The sequence below is a fragment of the Anopheles coustani genome, chromosome 3 (assembly GCF_943734705.1).
Source record: "Anopheles coustani chromosome 3, idAnoCousDA_361_x.2, whole genome shotgun sequence".
Classification (NCBI taxonomy): domain Eukaryota; kingdom Metazoa; phylum Arthropoda; class Insecta; order Diptera; family Culicidae; genus Anopheles; species Anopheles coustani.
Window position 1 is genome coordinate 58,036,073 of NC_071288.1, and position 24,450 is coordinate 58,060,522.

Here is a 24,450-nt window from a genome sequence, read left to right on the forward strand (position 1 = left end):
CTTGGGTAAACGGGTCCAATCCCACCCCCTGGGAGGATGGGGTTGCATGGCTAAGGCAGAAGGGGGGTGAGCAGTCCGGGTTGCCGGGCTGCTTGAACGCCTGGGGGGCAACCAGGCGCAACCAAAGCTGCCACTGGGTCGCAGGGCCAGTCACCCGCCCCAGTATCACAGACTACAGAAAGACGAAGAAATATACGGAACGGATTCAACGGTAACGGACCTTTGCAACGCCTCCGGACAACGATTAAAATGGGCTCATGGAACGTACGCACAATGTATAGAACCGGAGCCTTGAAACAATTGGACGACGAACTAACCAAGCTAAACATGGACCTCGTCGCACTACAAGAAATACGCTGGCTAGGTAGTGGTGTGCAGAATAGGCGTGGCAGTAGCTACGACATCTACTATAGCTGCCACGACCGCCACCACATGCTCGGCACGGGCTTCGCCGTAGGTCAACGCGCGAAGTCCGCAGTCATTGATTTCAAGGCTATAAACGATAGGCTATGCTACCTGCGCATGCGAGGCAAATTTTATAATATAAGCCTCATTAACGTTCATGCCCCTACCGAAGACAAAGACGAAGAGGAGAAGGACCTGTTCTACGGCCGCCTCGCGAAACTCTATGATAGTTGCCCCAGGTATGACCTCAAAATCATCCTGGGGGACTTCAATGCAAAAGTCAGTAGGGAGTCGAAGTACCGCCAGTACATCGGAAGCCACAGTCTACACGAGCACAGTAACGAAAACGGTAGTAGATTGGTCCAGTTCGCAGCAGCGAGCAATCTGGTCGTCGGAAGTACCAAGTTTGCGCGACGGGACATCCATAAAACCACGTGGGTGTCCCCGGATGGAGCCACTTCCAACCAGATCGACCACGTGTTGATAAACCGCCGCCATCAATCGAGTCTGTTAAACGTCAGAACTTATAGGGGGGCCAACATTGATTCTGATCATTACCTGGTTGGCTTAATGATAAGATGCAGGATCGCCTGCCCACGAACCAGTGTGGGTAGAAGCAACACGCAGACACGATACAACACGGACTCTCTTAAGGACAGTCGAGTCCAACTCTCCTACCAGGGAGCCATAGATGAGTCTCTACTACTGCAACAAGGAGAAACAGATACGAGCGGGAGATGGGATGCTCTAAAAACAACGATCACGAACTGTGCAAAAAACGTTTTAGGAGAACGTCGTGGCAACACCAGATCTGGCTGGTACGACGAGGAGTGTAGACTTGTGAATGAACGCAAAAACTGCGCATACCGAGCAATGCAGCAGAAACAAAGAACACGGGCATGCGCAGAAGAATATCACCGGTTCAGACGAGAAGAGAAACGGGTTTTCAAGCGAAAGAAGCAATTGTGGGAGGACGCCAAAATGCGAAAACTCGAGGAAACCAGAGTGCGCTACGGACCCACAAGACAGTTTTACCAAGCGATAGCAGGCCACCGAAGCACCTTTACTCCGAAGGTGACCTGCTGTCGCAGCTAGGATGGAGATCTGGTCAGCAACCAGCCAGAAGTCCTCTCGCGGTGGGCTCAGTACTTCGATGAATTACTAAATGATCAGTTTAACGAGCAGCTGGAGGCTCCACCAGTAGATGAAATCACGCTTCAGCCACCTAGCATTGAAGAAACACGAAAGGCTATCCGTCGGCTAACCAGCATTATTAAAAATTCATGGCAAAGAACATGGACCCAACAGCAAACCACCTTCCTGCGATACATAAAAACCGAGATCTCACCTTGGAGAGACAACCAATGCAGTAAAATGCAAAGGACTCTCACTCGGCTGAGGATCGGCCATACTAGGCTTACCCACTCGTATTTAATAGAAAAATCTCCTCCTCCTCTCTGTCCATTCTGCGGAGTTACAATCACCACTATACATCTACTTACAGACTGCCACGGCTACTCTACACAGATGATTGCCTGCAACCTTTCTAACAACATAGATACCATTTTGTCCCCTGCATCGCAAAACGAATTGAAACTAATCCAATTTCTAAAAACGTCTAATTTACTGGAGGAAATATAGTTCTTTTTACAGAAAAGAGGTGAAAGAAGCCACCCGGCTCAAAGCCTCTATAAAATATATATATTACTACTACTTGGAGATGGCAATTCAATGAAAACGCACTAATACGCCTTTCGTCCAAATGATAGTAGTTGGACGAACGTACCGTCCCCCCTTGAAAAATCCAATTTTTCGAAATTAGACGCATTCAAGTGGGCAGATTTTATATACTACCTTCTTTGTGATCCCCGTTGGTGTGTTCAGAGAGGCTACTCGAACAATGCCATCCAGTCCAGGGTGCAGCGAGATCATACGAGCGAGTGGCCATCGAGCAGGAGGAAGCTGGTCATCCTTCATTATAACCAATTCACCTTCTGCTATTTGGCCAGCTTGTCTATTGGCGTGATGTTGGATGTTCAGGGTTTTGAGATACTTGTTCCTCCAACGATGCCAGATATCCTGCGAGTATCTTTGCAGTCTTTGATACTGGTTTAGCCGGTTGTTTGGTACATGCTGCAGGTCAGCTTCAGGTAGAGGCTGTAGTGATCCTTTCACCAGGAAATGTGCTGGAGTGATAGAGTCGGATAGAGGCATCAGCGGACGAGAGTTCATACAACCCTCCACTTTGGTAAGAACAGTCGATAGTTCTTCGTACGAGAGAAACGAAGAACCGAGTTGTTGAACTAGGTGAGTCTTCGAATCTTGGACTGCTGCATCCCACAATCCTCCGAAGTTTGGTGCACGCGGTGGTATGAGGTGCCATTGGATGTCTTCTTTGGTAAGGTGCGTTGCGATTTCGTCGTTGTCGTCTTTCAAAATTTTGTAGATGTTGTGCAGCTCATTCTTGGCACTGATGAAATTTGTGCCATTAATCGAGTAAATATGCTGGGGTTTATTTTTTCTTCAAATGAAGCGATCCAAAGCCATTAGAAACGCTTGGGTACGAAGGTCGGAGACTAGCTCTAGGTGTACTGGCTTAGTACTCATGCAAACGAAAACACAAATGTAACATTTGCGGGATGCTGCTTTGCGGTGTATTGGCTTGAGGTATACGGGTCCGCAATAATCAACACCAGTGCAGGCGAAGACTTCGTTGGCGGTTACTCGGGAAATAGGTAGTTGTCCCATTGGTTGCTGCATAGGTGTAGGATTAGCTTTAATGCAGCCAACACAACTGTGCAGTGCGCTGCGTACTGCCTTCTTTCCGTTAATGGGCCAAAACTCGTCACGGGTAACGGACAAAGTAAGCGATAACCCGCCATTAACCACCCTCAGGTGATGATGCAGAATTAATAGACGAGTGAATGGATGAAATCCCGGATTAACAAGCTGGTGTTTTGCTCCATATGGAATGTCGGAGCGGAGTAGTCGACCACCAACTCGTATTAACCCATCATCGTCTAGGAATGGATTCAGCAATCGGAGTGAAGCTGGGTTATCTCCTTGGCAAAGCATTCGGTTTGGACTAGCTTTACTAGCGCAATTTTTGCTCGTTGCAGTTCATCCACGTGTAGGTAAGCGCAATTCCGGTTGGTTCGACTGTGAGCGTTGTTGAAAAAGCGGAAGCAAAATCCGATTACTCTCAGCATAGTCTGGTATGAGGAGTATCTGGTGAAGATGTCATTTGGGTGAGTTGTCTGCATAAGTAATACGACGTCCTTTTTGACTTCTAACTCTTCGTCAGTTAGATTGGAACAAGCAGGAGAAGAGATAGGCCACGACGATTTTTCTTCTCGAAGCCATGACGGACCATATTTCCATACTTCGCTATGGCCAAATATGTCGGCGGGAATTACACGGGATATTAAATCAGCAGGGTTTTGCTTTCCGGATACGTGATGCCAGCAGGAAGCGTGGGTTGCACTCTGAATCTCAGGATTTTTCGGCATACGGACGATGTATCTGCCTGATGGGTCACAGGAGACTGTCTGCTGGTAATAATTTTCTTCATTGATTAGTGCGCTGTCTTGCAGTTCTTCGATGTCCCAAAATCGTTGTAGCAGCTCATCGACGGTAGGAGCGATAGCTGCGGTGTGGCATCTAACAGTAATCGGTGGATTAATATTCGGCATTGATCCTGTTACGATCCAGCTGAAGACACTTTCCACCAACACATTTCCTACTTCCGGAAGAGGATGGCGTCCTTCCATTAGCAGGGAGTAGAAATGCTCCGCGCCAATTATAATGTCGATCTAGCCGGATTAGCTAAACTCTGGGTCCGCGAGAGGATAGCCTGGAGGTATGTGCCAATGGTGAATTGGGATGGTGGTAGTTGGTGTTTCACTAGCTACTTTCCTTAGTACCAGGAAAGTTATACTGCGCTTGTAATTAGTTGTGCGGGATTTTATTTCAGCAATAACCAGATGTTTGGCAGTTGTAGTGGTTTTATCGATACCAGTAATGGCCATATTGGTTTTTTGCCTAGGAAGCCGCAGTAGTTGACACAACCGTTCACTGATGGCATTCGGTTGGGAGCCATTGTCCAACAATGCTCTTGCCATATGCGGTTGGCCATACGCATCTCGTATTTTAATTACCAGTGTAGAGAGAAGAATGTTTTTGGTAATATTTCCTTGCGCAGCGGTAGCCATCATTGTCGTTGATACACTTTCGGAAGATGGATTTGCTTCATTGTCGGGATGCAGCATGGAGTGACGCCTTTTTCCGCACTGCCGGCAGCTGTACTTCGATGTGCAATCACGGGTATAGTGAGTACCTCCGAAACAGTTAAAGCAAAGTCTGTTTTCCTTAATGATTTCGTTCCGGGCGATCGAGCAAAGCGCGGACAACGAATTAGCTGATGGTGCTGGTTTTTACATACAGGGCATTTTGGTGGTTCCTTTGTAGCGGACACAGCAGGATGTGCACTCATTTTTGGTAGTGTGGGTCTTTTACTTGGCTTTGGATCTAAACCTTTGGACATGGCGATCGTTTCTAGCACACGGGCTCGGCGTTGCAGAAAGACAAGCATGTCTGCAAATGTAGGTTCGCGGTCGCCTTGCGCTTCTTCCCATGCGGCTAACGAAGCTTTATCCAGCTTGGATCCTAGGAGCTCGACTAGGAAAATGGAGCAATCCTGTTGAACATTTTCTCCCAATTGTTGAAGAAGTTGGGTGTGACGCTGGAAAGCGTCCACGGTGGTTTGTATTGCCTCTACACTGCTGTTTGGCATTTTTGGAAAATTAAGCAGCTCTCTAAAGTGCTTCTTTTTTAAGAGAGGTTTGTTGGAGTAGCGTCCCAATAAAGTGTTTCAGGCTACCTTATAATTTATTTATTTATTTATTTATTTATTTATTTGTACATATTTTAAGCTGCTAGGGTTACACAATGCTTTAATATTATGAATAGACTTATAACTAACGGGATAGAAAAGGAGAGGAGGCACGAAGGTGTGAGCGGAAGTGGGACGTGAAAAGATTGTAGTCAAACAGGTGGTACGAGCTGTTGAAAGCGGAAAGCGCACGAAGAAACGGGTCGTTAGATCCAAAACGCGTAACTCGGGGTCCACACTGCATCGCGACGTTCCGTTTCAAAAGTAGCCCAGTTTCGGCAGAACAATTGCGCAAGTCAAGCGCGACAGAGGTAGGGGAGTATGAGGAAATATGTATCACATTGGGGCGCAAACTCAGCTAAAATTTTTTGTTGAATTTTGACGTAGTAATGCATGATATTTGTTTAGCTACGTATTTTATGCACCCTGAGTGAGTTTGGCGCTTCTACATTTGAAATTCACTGAGAAAACAACCTAAAACAAGTAACGACGATATTTTGGCCCGCCGTAGGAGGTATATATTTTCCTGTCATCTCCTACTTGTTGAAGAGCAGTTTGTTTACGTTTTGGAAAGCGCCAAAAGGAAGGACACGCAGGAACCATTTTAGTTTTTCTGAATTTCACTTCACATCTTCCACTGAGTTTCATTTCAGAAGAGTTCGATCAAATTAGTAAACGGATTATCATAAAATGGAGTACAACAAATCGGCCAAAAGGAGAGTAAGTATACATGACAAACAATGCAAAAACACCATGTAAAAAAGCGCGCGGATCTGAGTTCACGACGCAAGCTGCTAGCCGGATAGATAACCAATTACTGCGATAAGAAACATCAAATGAATCAAGACGGTACAAATCTGTTTGTTAAAATATCTATAATGTAATATAGATTATTTATACTTACTGCTTGATGCTGATTTAATTCATTGTTTTGTTTAGCTTGGTTACGCATCGTGTTGGGTCCGGTGTAGCGTAGTTTCAGCATAGTGAAAAGTGAATGTGATATGCCTTGCTATGTAAAGAAAATTTTTTACACAATGCTTAAGCATTTCATGAAGAGGTCATGCATGATGGTTTATTATATTAATAAATGATTTGCACGCTTCTATAATTAAAGTACTGATGCATTTTTTAATATGCTAGACTAGAAATAGAACCATTCACTGTTTTTCACATTTTCCCTACAGACTATGTACATGCCTGATGAGGAAACACTTGCCTTCATAAGTAGGGTAGAGGCGTACGAGTGTTTGTGGAACCGACAAAACAAGTTGTACCGAAACACAAATGCTGCGGTCGATGCTTGGAAGGCCATCGCGGATGAGTTCGGTGTTTCGGATGACTTGTTGAGGGATAAGTGGAAATCACTACAAAGTTCTTTTCGACACTACCGACGCATCTATGAAGTGTCGGTAACAGGATCTGGTAAGATTTTTATTTAAGTAATAATGAAATCCTTTTTCGGCAACCTCACTCAAACTAATCATTTTGAAATTATAAACTCTTATTTAAGCTGCTAGTGAGAGAAAAAAATGCACATGGTTCGCATACGATGCCATGCAATTCGTAGCAGGAGCGGTGGAGTGCGGTTCAACGTTGGATACGGTAAGTGATATAATTTTATTAGTGATATAAATTTATGGTTAGAGCTAACTGTAGAGCATAGTATTAGCATTTTTACTTCGACTAAATCTTTTAAGACATATATTCGGTAAATGAAAAGATCCAGTAGTATAGACACATGAAACATAATTTTATTAGACACTTTTATACAAAGATAAGTCAAATTATGATAAGTTTATCATTTCATTCGCTAAATATGACCGGATTTGAAGTAACTGCTCATTGGTCCGAGTTGATACATCACGAAGCCTAGGCAAAGCTTCTGAATTCTGAATTAGATTGCTTGCTCTGCTTTCTTCCTCACGCGATTCGTTTCTTCTTATAAAATTGTGTAAATAAACAGTAGCAAGAACAACTTTGCTTGTAGTTTCTGGTTGAAGTTCAATAGCTTTTTTAAGTACCCGAAATCTACTGGACAGATAACCGAATGCCATCTCCACTGTACGGCGAGCTTTGGAATGTCGTTCGTTAAAATTGCGTTCTAGAGAACCTGTTTCGGTTACACCGCCGTAAGGTCTTATACAATAATCCGTAAAAGCAAATGGTTTATCACCCAGTAAAAAATATGGCACTTTTAAAGCAGACGGATCACATCCGGGCAGTACCTGGGGCTCAGGAATGTTTAACAACTTATTTTCTAACATGTTGCACAACCGGGAATGCCGTAAAACACCGCCGTCCGAAATTCGTCCTTTTGCTCCTACGTCGGCGAACATAAAATTGCAATTGGCGTCAACAATAGCCAGCAAAACGATACTGTGAAATTGTTTATAATTGAAATAATCACTTCCACTGTTGGATGGAGCTTTTATCCTTATATGTTTCCCATCTATCGCGCCTATCGCGTGTGGAAAATTACATACCGTTTGAAAATCTTGAGATACTTTAAGCCATTGTTGCTTAGAGGATGGAAGCTGCAAAAGTGAAGTTAGAAAAAAAAACAATTTGAGATGATAGCTTTTATTATAAACGTCCTGTATAGACGCATGATTAACATTGAAATGTGGAATGTCATGAATCTAAAAACCAGTTTCTAACTACATTGTACCACTTATTTTAGCTGCACACGAAACATCTGGCACCGGCTAGAGCAATAAAACACCGTCATTCACCGGACCCTCCAAGAAAAGACGAATGACACCACCACCCTCCACCAGTAGGTCAGTGACGCCGCTACTTGGATCCGCTGAACCTTCCGCCAGGTCAATACCATCTCATAACCTCACATCACCACACAGGTTAGTAACACGAGGCGAATTCATGAGAACACCTGTATCTTCTACAGTTTTTTTTTCGAAAACCAGGTTGCCATCACCACCACCGCCCGGTACGCCACCACGCCAGCAAGCACGTGCCTTAAAAAAACGCTGGGATACGGCAAATTTGCAATATAATGAAGAAGTTTTAAAGATACTGGACAAAGTATCTACGGCGACGGACGCATTACTCTCGAAAAAAAATACGGCACAAACAGATGGAACTAAATTCGGAAACTACCTTGGCGGCTTGCTTGACGAGTGGTCGCTGGAAAGAAGGCAGGCAGCGAAGGTTGCCGTCTTAAACATAGTATCGAAAGTGGAAGCTGCACGATTCCGAGAAAAGACGGGAATCGATATCGTGACATATTTTTAAGGCCGACGATTTTTTATACGAATAATTGTAATGTAATGATAAGAATGTAATACAGCTTTTTATAAACCATTTTGTAAACCCATGACATGCAATAGTCTTGCATCGTTTGACGCCATAAGAACACTGCTGGGTTTACAAAATGGTTAATAAAAAGCTGTAAGATAAGAAAATTGTGATTTACATGTCTAGTTAGACAATTTAAATAATTTAATAAAAAACAACAAAAAAGAATGCTGTTATGAAACAACACCGGCCTTTTGATTAACAATATTATTTATCAAAAACATAGGACACCGAAATTTTGTTCTGTAAAGGGTTGGATCCGACGCCTCCTGAAGGCTACTATAGGCTCTCCTCCCCAACTCCTACTCAATACGTCCGCGACGTACAGAACGGTAACTTGTCGCCTAAATATCCAAGCTTGGGTACACGGGGAAACCCACCCCCTTGGGCGGATGGGCGGCAAGGCTGAATTGAGAGGGGGAATGGACTGCTACTTCCCCACCAACATTTCGCTATGGAAAATGACCGCTGCTTTTCTGTGAAGTTATCGGCTACTTTTCCTATTAAAGCAGCTCCGTTCATTTCAGATGCAGCACCGGAGTTCATGAAATAATTGAAGCGTATGAAATAATTAATGAAATAATTCAACAAATTTAAACTTTGTTTTGAACCTTTGCAAAAAAATTTGAAAAAATTCAAAAAACATTTCAGAACTCTTTTTCCGTTTTTTTCTTTGTCTTCTGTTCTGTTCTGCCTTTCTCGTTCTGCTGCCTCGCTCCCCTCTGCGGTCCTCTTGTAACCTCCTGATGTGTTCTGCTCGCCTGGTAGCAGGTGTTCCGCCGTTCCTTCGGCTTTGGGAGTTGATATGTTGCCTGAGGGTGAAAGATGTATATGTTTGTCTTTGTTATTAAAGTTTTTACTTACCATTTGATTCTGCCAGTCCGAAGCGTGTGGGGTGTTAATCTCGAATTGTTCCAGTAGTCCACCGAGATTCTTGTACACCCTCGGGTTTAACTAGGGTTTTCTTTAATCGCTTTGGTGTTTGCGTGACAGTACACGCACGCGTCGCTTGATACACACATGTGTATAACGCACGCGCGTTGACCTTGTAAATAGAACCGCTAACAAGAACCAGCTGATTCTTGTTTTGCCACACTGGTGTGGCGACAACCGATCGCACTGTATGATTATCTTTGTTATATTTTCGCGCAGCATTAAATATACATATGCGCATGGAATTTCTTTGTGTTATCATTACAGTTGTTCGTCACATTTTTAACATGTAATAAAAGGTACTAAAATATGACCGCAAAATGTTTGATTTAAATTTCAATACAAACTACAGCTAGGCGCAGTGTACTGCCGGCGTCATTAACAGTGACCAAGCGACTAAGTTGCATGTTTTTTGTGTAACATGTGCTTTATACGTTAAGAACATGCAAAACGAAAGTGGATGCGGAGCAAAGAACAATACGAATGATCAAAGATGTACTTTTTCCTCCACGAACTTTGGTTCATACCTAGCTTGCAATATGTTACAGATAAGAAATTACTTTTACAAAGATAGGCCATGCCAAAATCTGGTTAAAAACTAATTGCACAGCTTACCCACATCCACTACATCCAACTGCAAGTTGCAATGATTTTTTTTTTTCAGATTTCGATGTCGCATCGCATTTTTCATTGCTTAACATTTGATTGTTGCATGAGATTACGTCTTTTGGAAACTAGTAAAGATCTACACACAGATCTATAAACCAATTGGAGGCAGCATTCGGAATTAACGGATAAAAATCTAGCTCTTATCAAAAGCTACTTTTGTGTGCAAAATGCGCTCCAACATTTTCTTCTGCCGGAGACATAATCGTTTCCCAGCATAAGGTGAAATCATGTATTGACAGTTTAAAAGAGAGCAGGTTGATGGCACTCCTTAGTCAAAATGCATTCGAATTTTACTGCTGGTAACCCTAATATAAATACTAACTCGTGTAGCAACTGCTCAGGTGGATGATGATGATGAGTCCCACCTCTTACCGCAACACAGGTTTGAGAATGGCGGAGTTATCATAAGATATTTGTTTAACCTTTAAAGCAAATCACGAAGTGGTGGGATCAAAGTGACCCTTCACGAAAAAGACCGGTCAGCTCTCTTTTCCTTGCGTACAGCGGTTAGCACAACTTCCATAAGACAGGAGTCGTGGAACCGCTCTCCGGAGTGCACGGCCAAAAAATGCTCTCTCCTATTCGTGTAGCCGGTATCTCCCTTATCCAACATATGGAGGGGAGTTACCACTTTCCAGGATTGGCAAATTAAGCAAACCTTATCCGTGTAACAATAGGTCACGTCGAAAAACTCATCAATGGATGAATTCGAGGCGCCTGCCACGTGATTGCACAAGAGCGACCGATACAGTTCCTACAGAAAGATCAACTTCAAATTTCCACTTTTACGCGCGCGTGTCTCAAAGATATGTTGTTCCATTTTTTTTTTTTATTTACATTTAAATTTGCAAAACAAAAATCTCATCATCATCATCTGTGAGATCGTGATGACAAGTGCAATGCTTACAAACATTAAATTTTGACAATACACATCTACGAGACATTACACATTCTACAGGGTTCTACTTTACTACCTGCTTTACGTACACGGCACACAAGCGCCTGAACTCGCGAACGTTTGCAGCCTCGGCAATCTCTCTTGGCATGCTGTTGTACCATTGTATACCTTTACAAAATAGTGAATTCCTGGCAAATACTGTAGAAAAGTTCGACGTCCTGGGATCATGAGCCCTACGAGTGTTGTACCGGTGAACGTCAGAACCCCTAACTACTCTCTCTCCAAGGTACCCCGGTAACAAGCCCCTCAGGAGTTTGAATATTAGTATCATAGTCTGATACACTATCCGCTGCTCTACCGACATCCATTGCAGAACATCCAGCATAACAGCAGACGGCGTGTACCGACTACAACACAACACTAACCTCATTACCCTATTTTGCACTTTTTGCAATCTTTTGAGCTGTGTCCGATTGCCGAGGAACAATATTGATGGACAAAAATCAAAATGCGGTGAGATAATTGATTTGTAGAGGTGAACTTTCCCAAAAAAATTTAGGTTGTTCCCCAGTCTACTTATCACCCCACACTTCTTTGCCACCTTAGCGATGACCCCATCAATATGTGCACTGAATGTAAGCCCATCGTCAAGAATTACTCCCAGATATTTGACCTGGGAGACTCGGTCAATTGGTTCCGTGTTGATGGCGATGGAAAGCTGGCCGATCCACTCCCTCCTCGACATTACCATGTAGTGTGTTTTACTAACATTCTAACACTAACATGGATAGAAAATTAACCACTACCGGACAAAGATTACCGTTACTTTGTAATTAACCTTTGAACTGAGAAACACGGCCACGACTTTTGCATTAAAAAATAGACAAATTTTCGTCGGCGATAAGAAAAAAGTCAACCAAGTATTTTGAATAAAGTAAATTTTGTTGTAAGATTACATATTTTTAAAACTTTCAAAATAACTCCTGACGGCCAGTTGGCCTTGGCCGAAACGTTTGCCATAGCCAACCAAACCAACCATGTGGGAATGTTTTCAGTTGTTGTAAATGTTTTTTTCGATTGGTTGTAATTGATACGAATGAGCAAGGTTAGCAGTGGGGGATATTTCTATTATATTTAACCCGATCAACTCCTCCAATCCTCTTTACGCATGATTTACTGTGGCTAGGTATATCCAAACCACTGAATCGTACTCTTTATCGTATTTTCTGATTAAATTTGATTTATTCCGGAAGACACTGCACACTATACACTTCTCCATGCTCCGGAAGTCTTGACAGGAAGAACAACGACTTTGGGCAAATCCTTCTCGCTGATTTTCGGCCACGATATGCCGTTCTATGGGAGTTTAGGGACCACAGAACACTTTAAATATACTGTAACAAGCTTCAAAAGTAATATAAAATACTAGGCTTTTTTTACCACTTGTCGCCATCTGGTTTTAAATAATCGTTGGTCGCGTGGTCCGCTATTAAGCTGGATGTTTAACACACAATCAACGTAGATGGTTGATGTCAAACTTATTCTAAATTTAAACGAAATGCAACTCTTGAATTTGCATTTAACAGAAAGTTGCTAACGTATTCCGTTTTCCCATGAATAGTCGTTAAACTTTGTCTAATCTTTTAAATGCAAACGTTGTTGTAATATTCCCGAAATGCAAACGTTCGTCACTAATCAAGATTTGATCGGTGTAAGGACAGTCTATGTCGATTATTTTAAATATTAAACGCCCCACTTTTGGACATCTTTCACGCCCGAAGATAAAACTCGAAATATCAAATGGCGAACATGAATCCTTAACATCAAACACCTCGCAATAATTGGCGTTCGAGATTATTGATTCAAATGATCAATGTATCGCTGGGATATATTTTGGATGTTTTGAATATAATGGACACACTTTGTGAATACCCGATCATATGTTAGTTTGATATGCATTCGTTTATTCACAGGTGTAAAACGTACACCGGTAGCAATGGTAGCAACTGCGGGAGAAGAGTAAAAATTGATTGCGGGAGAAAAAAATATCGCATCCACCCTTCTTTGAACATAACTTGAGCCAGCAACTAGCAAACTTGTAATTTGTTTTTCCAACGCTGTAATTGCTGATATGCATGTGCATGTGCATGCGCAAACAGATCGTTCCGAGCTAACAGATAAATATCATCAATAAATTGAATAATATTTGTCTATTTTCTCGTTGTCATTATAGGTATGTAACACTTATACGATTTTGTAATAACGTAAATGAAAACATACCAACATATAGAAATTCTGTCGAAGGATTCTTTATTCTATCGAGTGTTGCTTTGAAGAGACCGCACGAGAATGCTTCGAATGCTTTTGAAATCATACATTTTGGATCATCTAAAACACAATCATTTCTGAGGCGATTGAGATGATATAAATATTATTGCATAGGTATTTAGTGGAACTATCTTTTGTCTGAATGATGCACTTGGCTAGGAATAACCATTAAGGAGCAATTTTGTTTTATTTCTTCTCTTTATTGTGCATCGATAATAGATTTGAAAGCGTCAATGTTGTTTACATTGGAAAATGTTCTACCGTTGGTGGCAGCGCTGGTGCCGGTAAATAAACTTTCTGTTCAAACTGTAACGGTTTATGCTTTGCATCCGTCGCTTTATTTCATTTTTCATGCAAAGTTTCACTCAAGAGCGGGTTGAAAAATTTCGGCGCTGCAGCGCGAATGCGACGGAGCATAAGTCAGTCGCTGCATCTCGCTCCGATCCACGGGGATAGGCCTGAGTTCATTCAAAATTGGTAGTAGGGTTGCTAGTAGTTCATCCCCGAGCGTCTGTTCTCCATGTTAGGAGCGGCTCGAACCAGCGTCTGTTCCCCATGTTAGGGGCGGCTGTACACCCTGTCCTGGCATCCTACGGGACGTAAAACAGCTAGGATGCGTTGTTCCACCGACGAGATAGGAGGCGGGGGGAGAGGCCTTGCAAGCCACCCCCTGTACATTTGCAACGAACAGTCATCAAAAAGAAAACTGATGTGAAGATCGTCATCGGAGACCTAAACGCTCAGGTCGGGCGAGAGGAGGCCTATAAACCTACGATTGGTAGCTTTAGTGTCCACCAGCTAACCAACGACAACGGCCTCCGGCTCATAAATTTCGCATCCTCGAGGCACATGAACATCCGTAGCACCTTCTTCCAGCACAAACCTCGTTTCAGCTACACCTGGAGATCACCACAGTAGACATATTCCCAAATAGACCACGTTCTCATAGATGGAAGGCACTTCTCGGACATCATCGACGTACGTACGTACAGGGGCGCAAACGTCGACTCGGACCACTTCCTGGTTATGGTGAAGCTACGGCAGAAGCTCTGCGCTGTCAACACACTGCGTCACCGGCCTACCCCACGCTCAAACACGGATCGGCTGCGAACACCTGCTGTTGCCGAGGGCTACGCGACAGCGCTTGGGGAAGCGCTACCGGACAACATCGCGACCGCCACAATGTCCCTAGATGACAACTGGCGTATGGTGGAGCGAGTCATCAGCAGCACAGCCGAGCAGACACTGGGCCATAAGCCACGTAACCAGAGGAAAGAGTGGTTCGATGACGAGGGCAGGCGGGCACTATTCGAGAAGAACGCAGCGCGCGCCCGAATGCTGCAGCGCGAAACCCGTCAGAACGTGGAACACTACAAACGACTGAGGACACAGCAAACCCGGCTCTTCGAGAGCAAGAAGCGCCGCTTCGAGGAGTCGGATGAACAACTGATGCAGCAGCTGACTCAGTCGGGGGAAACTCGCCAGTTCTACAGGATGTTGAAGAAGACACGAGGCGGCTACACGCCAAACGTCGCAATGTGTCGTGACGAGGAGGGCAACATTCTTACGGACGAGCGAGAGGTGATCGAAAGGTGGAAGTGCTACTTCAACGGACACCTGAACGGAGCGGAATTAGGGGAGTCTAGCAGCGGCGCAGGCAGAATTGAGCAGCACATTAGCCAGGAGGTAGATGACGATGTGCTCCCACCATTCTTGGACGAAGTCACTAGTGCCATCAAGCAGCTGAAACAGAACAAAGCAGCTGGCAGCGATGGGCTGGTGGCAGAACTATTCAAGATGGGTTCGGTAGAGCTTGCCGTCAGTATGCACCAGCTAATTGTGAAAATCTGGGAGCAGGAAAGGATACCGGAGGACTGGAAGCTGGGTGTCATCCACCCAGTGTACAAGAAGGGTGACAGAATGGACTGTGCCAACTTTCGAGCCATCACAGTTCTCAATGCTGCCTACAAAATCCTATCCCAGATACTCTTCTGCAGACTCGCGCCCCTTGCTACAGATTTCGTCGGAAGCTACCAAGCTGGGTTTGTTGGAGACAAATCCACCACCGACCAGATCTTCACTCTACGGCAGATCCTCCAGAAGTGCCGAGAGCACCAGATCCCGACGCACCACCTCTTCATCGACTTCAAGGCGGCCTACGACACCATAGACAGGAAGGAGCTATGGAAGACCATGCGGCAGTACAGCTTTCCCGAGAAGCTGGTTCGGCTGTTAGAGGCCACAATTTTTTTTTTTTTTTGACGAGGGTTCACATTGGCTGTGGCCTCCCAAGACCACAACCAACATTACTCCCTCCTCTTGCCTTTCACCTTCCGTCACGCTATGCACCTACACGGTAGAAGCAATGACGGAAGAGGCATCTGTCCCTAGGTTAAAATCTCAGTTAACGGACGCTGTGGCACGCAACTAACTCCTGAAGGGTGAAAGCGCGTGTCTCCAAAGGTCTAACAGGTACTACCCTGACTACCAGGGGCTATTTCCCAAGCCTAAGGCGACGGACTCGGTGCAGTGCAACTTAAGCGGCTCAGAAGATCGATCCGACAGCTGACTTACCTGACACCAATACCTCCTAAAAACCCGTAAATGGGATTTGCACGCAGGTTCATGTACCATACGGATCGTCAGAACGCAAAACCAGGCTCCTGCCTAGTCTACGTCTGGGTTTCCGGTACATTACACCTCTGATCAGATGTTGTGATCGCTGGCCCGCAAAACCGAGCTCCTGCTCGGTCTACGAGCCGTCCTCGTACTGCACCCGCTGGTGCTATCCCTTGGTCTGGCTGGTCAGGCCAGGCCCTTGGCGGGTCTTGTTTCTGGTTTGCCCTGGTCGTAGTTAGACGGGTATCACCTTGGTGCGCCAGTTCACCGGTGTAACCCTTGCCAACATCAAACAGGTCGCCCCATAGACAAGACCCACCGCCTTCCTCCTTCTGCACCTGATGGTGCTCTCTTTTGGCCCGGCTGCTGTTCTGCCGGGCCCCTTGCAAATCTGGTTCTAGTTTGATCTGGTCGTAGTCAGACGGGTACCACCTTGGTGGGCAGCTCACCGGTGCATCCCTAACCAACAATTAACAGGTCGCCCCATGGCCAGGCTCGCCCTCTTCCTTGCCACGAGCAACCCCAGCGCCCTGCTTACCGGTCAAAAGGGGATTTTCAAATTCTAAGCACATTCTACACATCTGTAACCGGTCGCCCCCGGAAACAAATCAACAGTTCCTTCGTAACCAGGGTCACTCGTGACCTTCGTGAATCTTCCAGGAGAGTGCATCCCTTCCGAAACACTCCCTACGTCTTCGCAGTCCTGTCCACTGACATAGGGTCAATCCAAACCTCCGGAGAGGCTAAACAGACCAGAGGGCTAGATACCTAAAACCAGGATTAAAGATACCTTACAAGGCCCGTTCCGTCTGCGGCACACTACCAAACTCAATCCAGGTAGATTGATCATCCAGGTCCCGGCGGGAAAGGACGGGAATCTCGCTCAAATCCTTCGAGAGTTTCACTCTGATAGTGTACGAGAGGGCGGATATCCCTCCCACCCAGATCTCTGTTCGTCACCCCTGTTTCCAGGGGGTCCAGTGGCGCCACGAGGAGGCCAGTATTCCAGGCGTTCACGCCGTCACACCGTTTGACCGGAATGACCCCGCAATGACTGCGAGCCCGTTAGAGGCCACAATGGAGGGGGTGCTGTGTACGGTGAGAATTTAGAACATGCTGTCGGATTCGTTCGAATCTTATCGGGGTCTGAGGCAAGGTGATGGACTCTCCTGCCTTCTATTCAACATCGCTCTGGAAGGTGTCATGAGAAGCGCGGGCTTTGACATCCGTGGCACGATTTTCACCCGCTCTCTCCAATTCCTCGGCATCGCGGATGCCATCGACATCATCGGGCGGAACACAAGGACGGTGTGCGAGGCGTACACCCGACTGAAACGCGAGGCCGCAAGGATTGAATTGATGATCAATGCGACGAAAACAAAGTACTTGCTCATCGGAGGCTCTGACAGTGACAGAGTCAGGCTGGGGAGCAGTGTATTAGTGGACGGCGACGAACTTGAGGTAGTAGAGGAGTTTTGCTACCTCGGCACTGTCGTAACTCCGGACAACAACGTGAGCTGCGAAATCCGGAGGCGCATTGTTCAGGGGAATCGTGCCTACTATGGACTCCACAAACTCCTACGGTCCAGATGGCTTCTCCCACGCACGAAATGTGTCATATACCGCACGCTGATTAGACCGGTCGTTCTCTTTGGGCATGAATCCTGGACTCTGCTCACGGAGGACGCCAACGCCCTCGCAGTCTTCGAGAGGCGCGTGCTCCGGTCTATCTTTGGCGGTGTGTGTGAGCAGGGCGTGTGGAGGAGAAGGATGAACCACGAGTTAGCTGAGCTGTATGGCGAGCCGGACATCCTGACGGTGGCGAAGGCCGGCAGGATTCGTTGGTTGGGGCATGTCATGAGGATGCCGGACTCATGCCCCACCAAGAAGGTGCTCACCAGCGACCCGCCCGGCACAAGACGACGAGGAGCTCAGCGAGCTCGGTGGATGGACCAAGTGGAGCAGAACCTGCGAGACATCGGATGCGACCGGGGTTGGAGGGCTGCAGCCATGGACCGAGCAACCTGGAAAACGATTGGTGACCAGGCCATGTCAGCACGACGTGCTCAACTGTGAGCGGGCCAGAAAAGAAGAAGAAATTGAAATAATTGCTAGTAACGAACCAGTTTCCATTATTACCGCCTACCACCCCGGGTCAAATACGGACGTTCGGAATTTCATAAGCGATATACGTAACCTCACTAAGCTGCGCACTAGTTTTTTCATCTGTGGGGACTTCAATGCACGCCACAGACTGTGGAACTGTATATCATCAAACCAAGCTGGTAAATCCCTCTTTGAAGAAATGCAAAAAGGACAATTTTCCATATATTATCCGGATTCCCCTACATATTTTCCTGTAGACGCAAACCGTAACGCGTCAACGATTGATATTATCCTCCCAATAATCAATTGGATATGGGAAACCCAGAAACACTGACAGAGCTCACCTCTGATCACTTACCAGTTATTTTAAATATTAAAAACTCTCCGGTTAATCAAAAACCGACAAACCAGATATGGGACTACAACAACACAAACTGGAACATTTTTAAAACAAGTCTAAATAATGCTATAAACACATCGGATTTGGACCTCAGCCAAATAAATCATACATCACAAATTAACGAAATGGTATCCAAGTTAACATCAGCAATAATAGAAGCTCAGGACAGAGCTGTTCCCCGAATAACTCCAAGGAAATATAACATCATAATTACTGAGGAGGATCGTTGATAAAAGTGCAGAACGTCTATAGGAAGAAATGGCAAAGGAACAGGCGCAACCCGGAATTCAAGTACATTTATGATTGGCTTAAAGTAGTTATTGATGAAAAGCAAAACATCCTACGTAATACGGCTTGGTCTAAAAATCTAACAAGCATGAACGATTCTCAAAATAATGGCACCAATAAAATGTGGATATTTGTTAAAATAATAAAGAATCAACCTACAACAATACAAGCCTTGAAAGAGAATGGTAAATTACTACTCTCCCCACAAGAAAAATGCGAAGCTATTAAAACCCATTTTCAAAATGCTCATAAAATTACATATCATGCGCCAAGCCAAATGGATTACAATGTAAATGCAACACTTAGCAGTTATTTTCAATCAAACTAAAATCCAAATATTCTACCATCCGAGCTTATTAAATTTTCAGATATACACAAAGTAATTAAAAAGGTAGAGATGAAAAAATCAACCGGGTTCGATGACGTGAGTAATAAAATAATCAAAGGCCTGACCAACAAAGCCATAGTCTACTTAAACTTAATTTTCAATAGTGCGCTTAAAATAGGATATTTCCCAGAGAAATGGAAATTGGCTAAAGTAGTAGCGATTCCCAAACATGGGAAAGATCTTAGCCAGGCCTCAAACTACAGGCCTATAAGCCTATTAAGCTCTCTGGGAAAAATCTTCGAAAAAATTACAACCTTCAAACTTAGGCAACATGCGGAGAGACACAATATTATACCAGAAGTCCAATTTGGATTCCAGCCCGGAATGTCCACTACTCACCAGTTAAACAGACTAAAAACTGTCATTACCACAAACTCAATAACAAAAAATCTACAGGACTGGTTACGCTAGATTCCGAAAAGGCGTTTGACACGGTCTGGTATGATGGTCTAGTTTACAAACTTATTTGGTGGAAATTCCCAAACTTCCTTATTCACATTATGCAAAGCATCATCAATGACAGACAGTATATCGCTATCGCTATACAAATTGCAGCAACTAGGTGGTTCCATTAGATAGCACGATCGAGCGAAGCGAGCACCTAAGCGAGATGCACTGTTCGGACGCTTTCTGACGCTAAGCTTAGATAGCAATATACGTAGCAGCGAATGCGAAAGCGAGATACACTGTTTTGACACTTTTCTTACGCTTAGATAGCAACGAACGAGCGAAGCGAGCGAGAAAGCGAGATGCACTGCAGCATACCAGTTTTCCCACGCGTTCTGCTTTTGCTAAGGATACTAAGGATGAAGGGGAAATTTTTGTTGCGCTTCGATCCGGTGAACGATTTGATGAGCGAGTTTTTGGTAATCGATGGTTACTTTGCCGGAAAATAAAACAAAGCAAAGCGGAAATCTGCAGACACAGTTTCATTCAAAATTTGTAATAGAAGGGTAATGAAATGTTTTCATGATTATGGAAACATTTTTTTCGAACATTGCATTTAATCTTGGCAGAGGTGGTGCTTCAACGTGATGAAAATAACCAACGCAGAATAAAATTAATAATCAAACTACATCCGTAAGGTTAGGCCCTGTAGCAGGGCCCTGTAACCGGGATCTGTCAACGGACCGACTTTCCTGGCCCTGTAAACTGAGTCCTGTAAGTGGGCCGTGTAACCGGGCCCTGTAAATTGGCCGTGTTACCGGGCCCTGTAAACGGGCCGTGTAACCGGGACCTGTCAACGGGCCCTGTTACCGGGTCCTGTAAACGGGTCCTCTAAACGAGTCCTGAAACTGGGTCCTGTAAACTGGCCCTGTAAAAGTGCCGTGTTACCAGGCACTGTAAACGGGTCCTGTTATCGGGCCATGTTACAGGGCCCTGTAAACGGGCTCTGTCCTGTAACTGGACCGTGTAACCGGGCCGTTTTACCTAGTCGAGTATACAAATTGCAGCAACTAGGTGGTTCCATTAGATAGCACTATTGAGCGAAGCGAGCACCTAAGCGAGATGCACTGTTCGGACGCTTTCTGACGCTAAGCTTAGATAGCAATATACGTAGCAGCGAATGCGAAAGCGAGATACACTGTTCTGACACTTTTCTTACGCTTAGATAGCAATATAGCAACGAACGAGCGAAGCGAGCGAGAAAGCGAGATGCACTGCAGCATACCGGTTTTCCCACGCGTTCTGCTTTTGCTAAGGATACTAAGGATGAAGGGGAAATTTTTGTTGCGCTCTGATCGGGTGAACGATTGATGAGCGAGTTTTTGGTAATCGATGGTTACATTGGTTATCGATGGTTACTATGCCGGAAATATGGAAACAATTTTTTCGAACATTGCATTTAATCTTGGAAAAGGTAGTGCTTCAACGTGATGAAAATAACCAACGTAAAATAAAATTAAATTAATAAAAATAAAGCTACATCCATAAGGTTGGGCCCTGTAGCCGGGACCTGTAAACGGGCCCTGTAATCGGGTCCTGTAAACGGGCTCTGTAAGCGGGTCGTATAAACGGTCTATGTAAACGGGCAATGTTACCGGGCCGTGTTACCGGGCCATGTAAACGGGTCCTGTAAACTGATAATGTAACCAGGTCCTAAAACTGGCCTCTGTAACCGGAACCTGTCAATGGGCCGTGTTACCAGGCCATGTAAACGGGTCCTGCAACCGGGTCTTGTAACCGGGAACTGTTAACGGGCCAACTTACCAGGCCCTGTAAAAGGGTCCTGTAAATGGGCCCTGTAACTGGATCCTATAACTGGGTCCTGTAACTGGGACCTGTAAACGGACCGTGTTACCGGGCCCCGTAAACGTGCCGTGTTACCGGGTCCATGTAAACGGGTCCTGTAAAATGGGTCCTGTAACTGGGCCGTGTAACCGGGCCGTTTTACCTAGTTGTATTTATAAATGGTTGTAAATCTCACACCTACGTTCCTTGCTCAGGTGTCCCGCAAGGGAGCGTTATACATATTGTATAATTTTTTTTTTAAATTTGAGATTTCAAAAAAGTTTCACCCTCCACTGTGTAGCTCCAACATTTTAGAAAGGAGTTTGCATTTTCTGTATTTCAGTAGGCATATCTTTGATCATTGAAACTGAATTGCTTGAAATTTTCAGAAATTTATTCAGATATTTTCCCAAAAATGTTGTAGAAATGTTAATTGTTCAAATAGGACTGTTTTATTCAGAAACACGAATCATTTAATTTAAGTAATTATGCCTTACGTTTAGATCTTAAAATGTTAATCTAATATTAATTACAAGTATGCAAGACATCATTTTGTTCAGAAAATGTGCGCCACAAACACGTTTATTAACCCCTTCACAGTCCAGCCTGGTTGAGAAAATGGCTCAAAAAATTGTCACACTGTTTTTTGGCGTTTTTGAATAGTTTTTGATCTAGAAACGAAGAAAAAATTATATTTTACAAAAAATGTTGGCAAGTTTTTTATTAAATGATGGGCAGTTTGCATATGCATTATTTGTTATTGTGATCAGCAATAAACTATCGATAATAAGCAAACTTTGGTTCAATTGCATCGATTAGTGTCAAATTTATGAATACAAGTTTACTAACACATAAGAACGCGTTTTCGAAGCAGGAACACTCGAAATAAACGACGCGCAACGAAAGTAGAAACAAAACGTGCGACAAAAAAACTGCCCAAGCCAGTCTCGGGCAAGCAGTACAATTTCCATCCGCCAGGCTCGGGCAAAACTGTGAAAAGGTTAATCCGCTTCTATTCGACTATGTGTGATATTCGCGGTACAATAAAAGCTAAGTAAAAGTGAGAGTTATGGAAAAACTCAATCCTTATAATAGAAAAAAAAACCGAATAGACACATAGAAGAATTAATAGGAATTGCATTTCCGACGGAAAAAGAATAAAGTAACGGGCAAAACTCTGTTAACGAATGTAGCATGAAGATAGCACGTAGCGATTGAAAATTTATTAGTTTTTACAATATTTTAGGTATGTTTCGCAAAAATTTCAAGTAGTTTGAGTATCTACGACCAAAGATATCAGTACTAAAATACAGAAAATACAAAATTGTATGTAAAATGTATGAACTACACCGATAAATTGTTGTAGATGTGAAGGGTGAAATTTCTTGGAACCTCACTAAATGATTTTTTTAAATTTTTAACATCTACTACATATTTTAGCTTTTTTTTATGTATGGAGTTTGGTGTACACTAAAAACTCGACCAATACTGAACCGTCGCTTCTGAAACTTTCCACACATATAGTTTAAGTACTGCAGATGTTGTTTAAGGTTTGTTTGATCACTATTTTTTGATTAAATTATCTAAATTTTACGATTTAAACTCAGTTTTACTAAAGGATGATTCGCACGTCGGCAAGTGCAAGTGGCAAGTAAGCAGGCAAGTGGCAAGTAGCTGTTCGCACTGCAGGCAAGTACTTGCCGGTAACTAAACCACTAACACAAGTAAACAGAAAGTTATGAAATTTAATTTATCATGATTTGATCTTCAATAAATAAAAAGATCGATCATTGATGCAATAAAATATTATTTCTGTAACATAAGTCGTAAGTTATCCTCTAAAAATGACGAAAATGAAACAGTTTTTGTTTGACAACTTGTATTTACACGAGATGTCAACTAATACATCCACCTACTTGCCTGAAAAATAGACTCGGTTCTATTCCAGTGGCAAGTAGCTACTTGCCACTTGCTACTTGCTAGGTCCTGATTCGCACGGGGTAGGTACCCGGCAACTTGCCACTTGCGCTTGCCACTTGCCGACGTGCGAATCAGCCTTAACACAAACAAAACAAGCATGTAAACAAATGTCAAGGCGTATCCAACATAGTTACCCTAAGGTTTATACATCACGGGGAAATTCATGAAATTTCATACATTTAAATATGCCGTTATTGTAACTAATAAATTCAAACTTTCAAATAAAGAGTAAAACCATAAATCTTTTCTCAACCTTTTCTTCACCGAGCAACGCCGGGGCGTCAAGCTAGTTATACAATATTTTGGAAAACATCCTCAAGTATCTTCACTGAAAACTTCAAATCAATCCGACATCTCAATAAAAAGATAGTCTGAAGTACAGGAAAACGAAATCTCCGAGCCACGCTACAGCCACGGAACAGCCGAAAAGTTTACGTCAGAAACTTTTCAGCTCCGTGAGCTGAAAACTGCACCCGCAAAGTTGGCAGCTTTGCAGCTAACCGCAAACTCAAATGCGTCAAAAGAAGAAGATGAAGAAGAAACAAATGTTAACTTAACAAATCTCAAAAACAAAATTAACGAACATATGGTGATAAATTTACGTGTTCATTTTGCAGCTACAGTAAAATTTTGTCATTTTATAGCTAGAATATCAATTATAAATTCATTCATTTTTTATTACATCAGGGGTCGGCTAAGTCCGGCCCACCAACTGATTTTATCCAAAAGTTTCAAAAAGTTAAATGATAAAGATTGAAATATTTTATCCTACCACTTTTCATATAACTTGAGAACATCAAAATCTTCCTTCTTCATGCGAAGAAAGTTGATTATAGTTTCATTTGCTTGCTTTGCTACAGTTTTGTCCAGCAAACGGTTGCCATCTTCTTGCCGCCGGCAAAAATTGGACGCATCCACTACCTACGCACAATAAGCCTGTTGCGTTGCCTGTTGCGTTGTTGCAAGTTTTGGGTACTCAATTCGATGACCCGCGA

The 24,450-nt window shown here is 43.8% G+C and overlaps 1 protein-coding gene across 1 annotated transcript in view; it reads left to right on the plus strand.

Annotated features, from left to right (window-relative positions):
• The first annotated feature begins 327 nt into the window (after nucleotides 1–327).
• The window catches only part of LOC131263576 (uncharacterized), a 38,893-nt gene continuing 14,770 nt past the window's right edge, over nucleotides 328–24,450 (plus strand). The window contains exon 1 of the mRNA XM_058265802.1: nucleotides 328–839. Coding sequence (XP_058121785.1) covers nucleotides 328–839 — 512 coding nt within the window. The remainder of the gene's footprint in view (nucleotides 840–24,450) is intronic.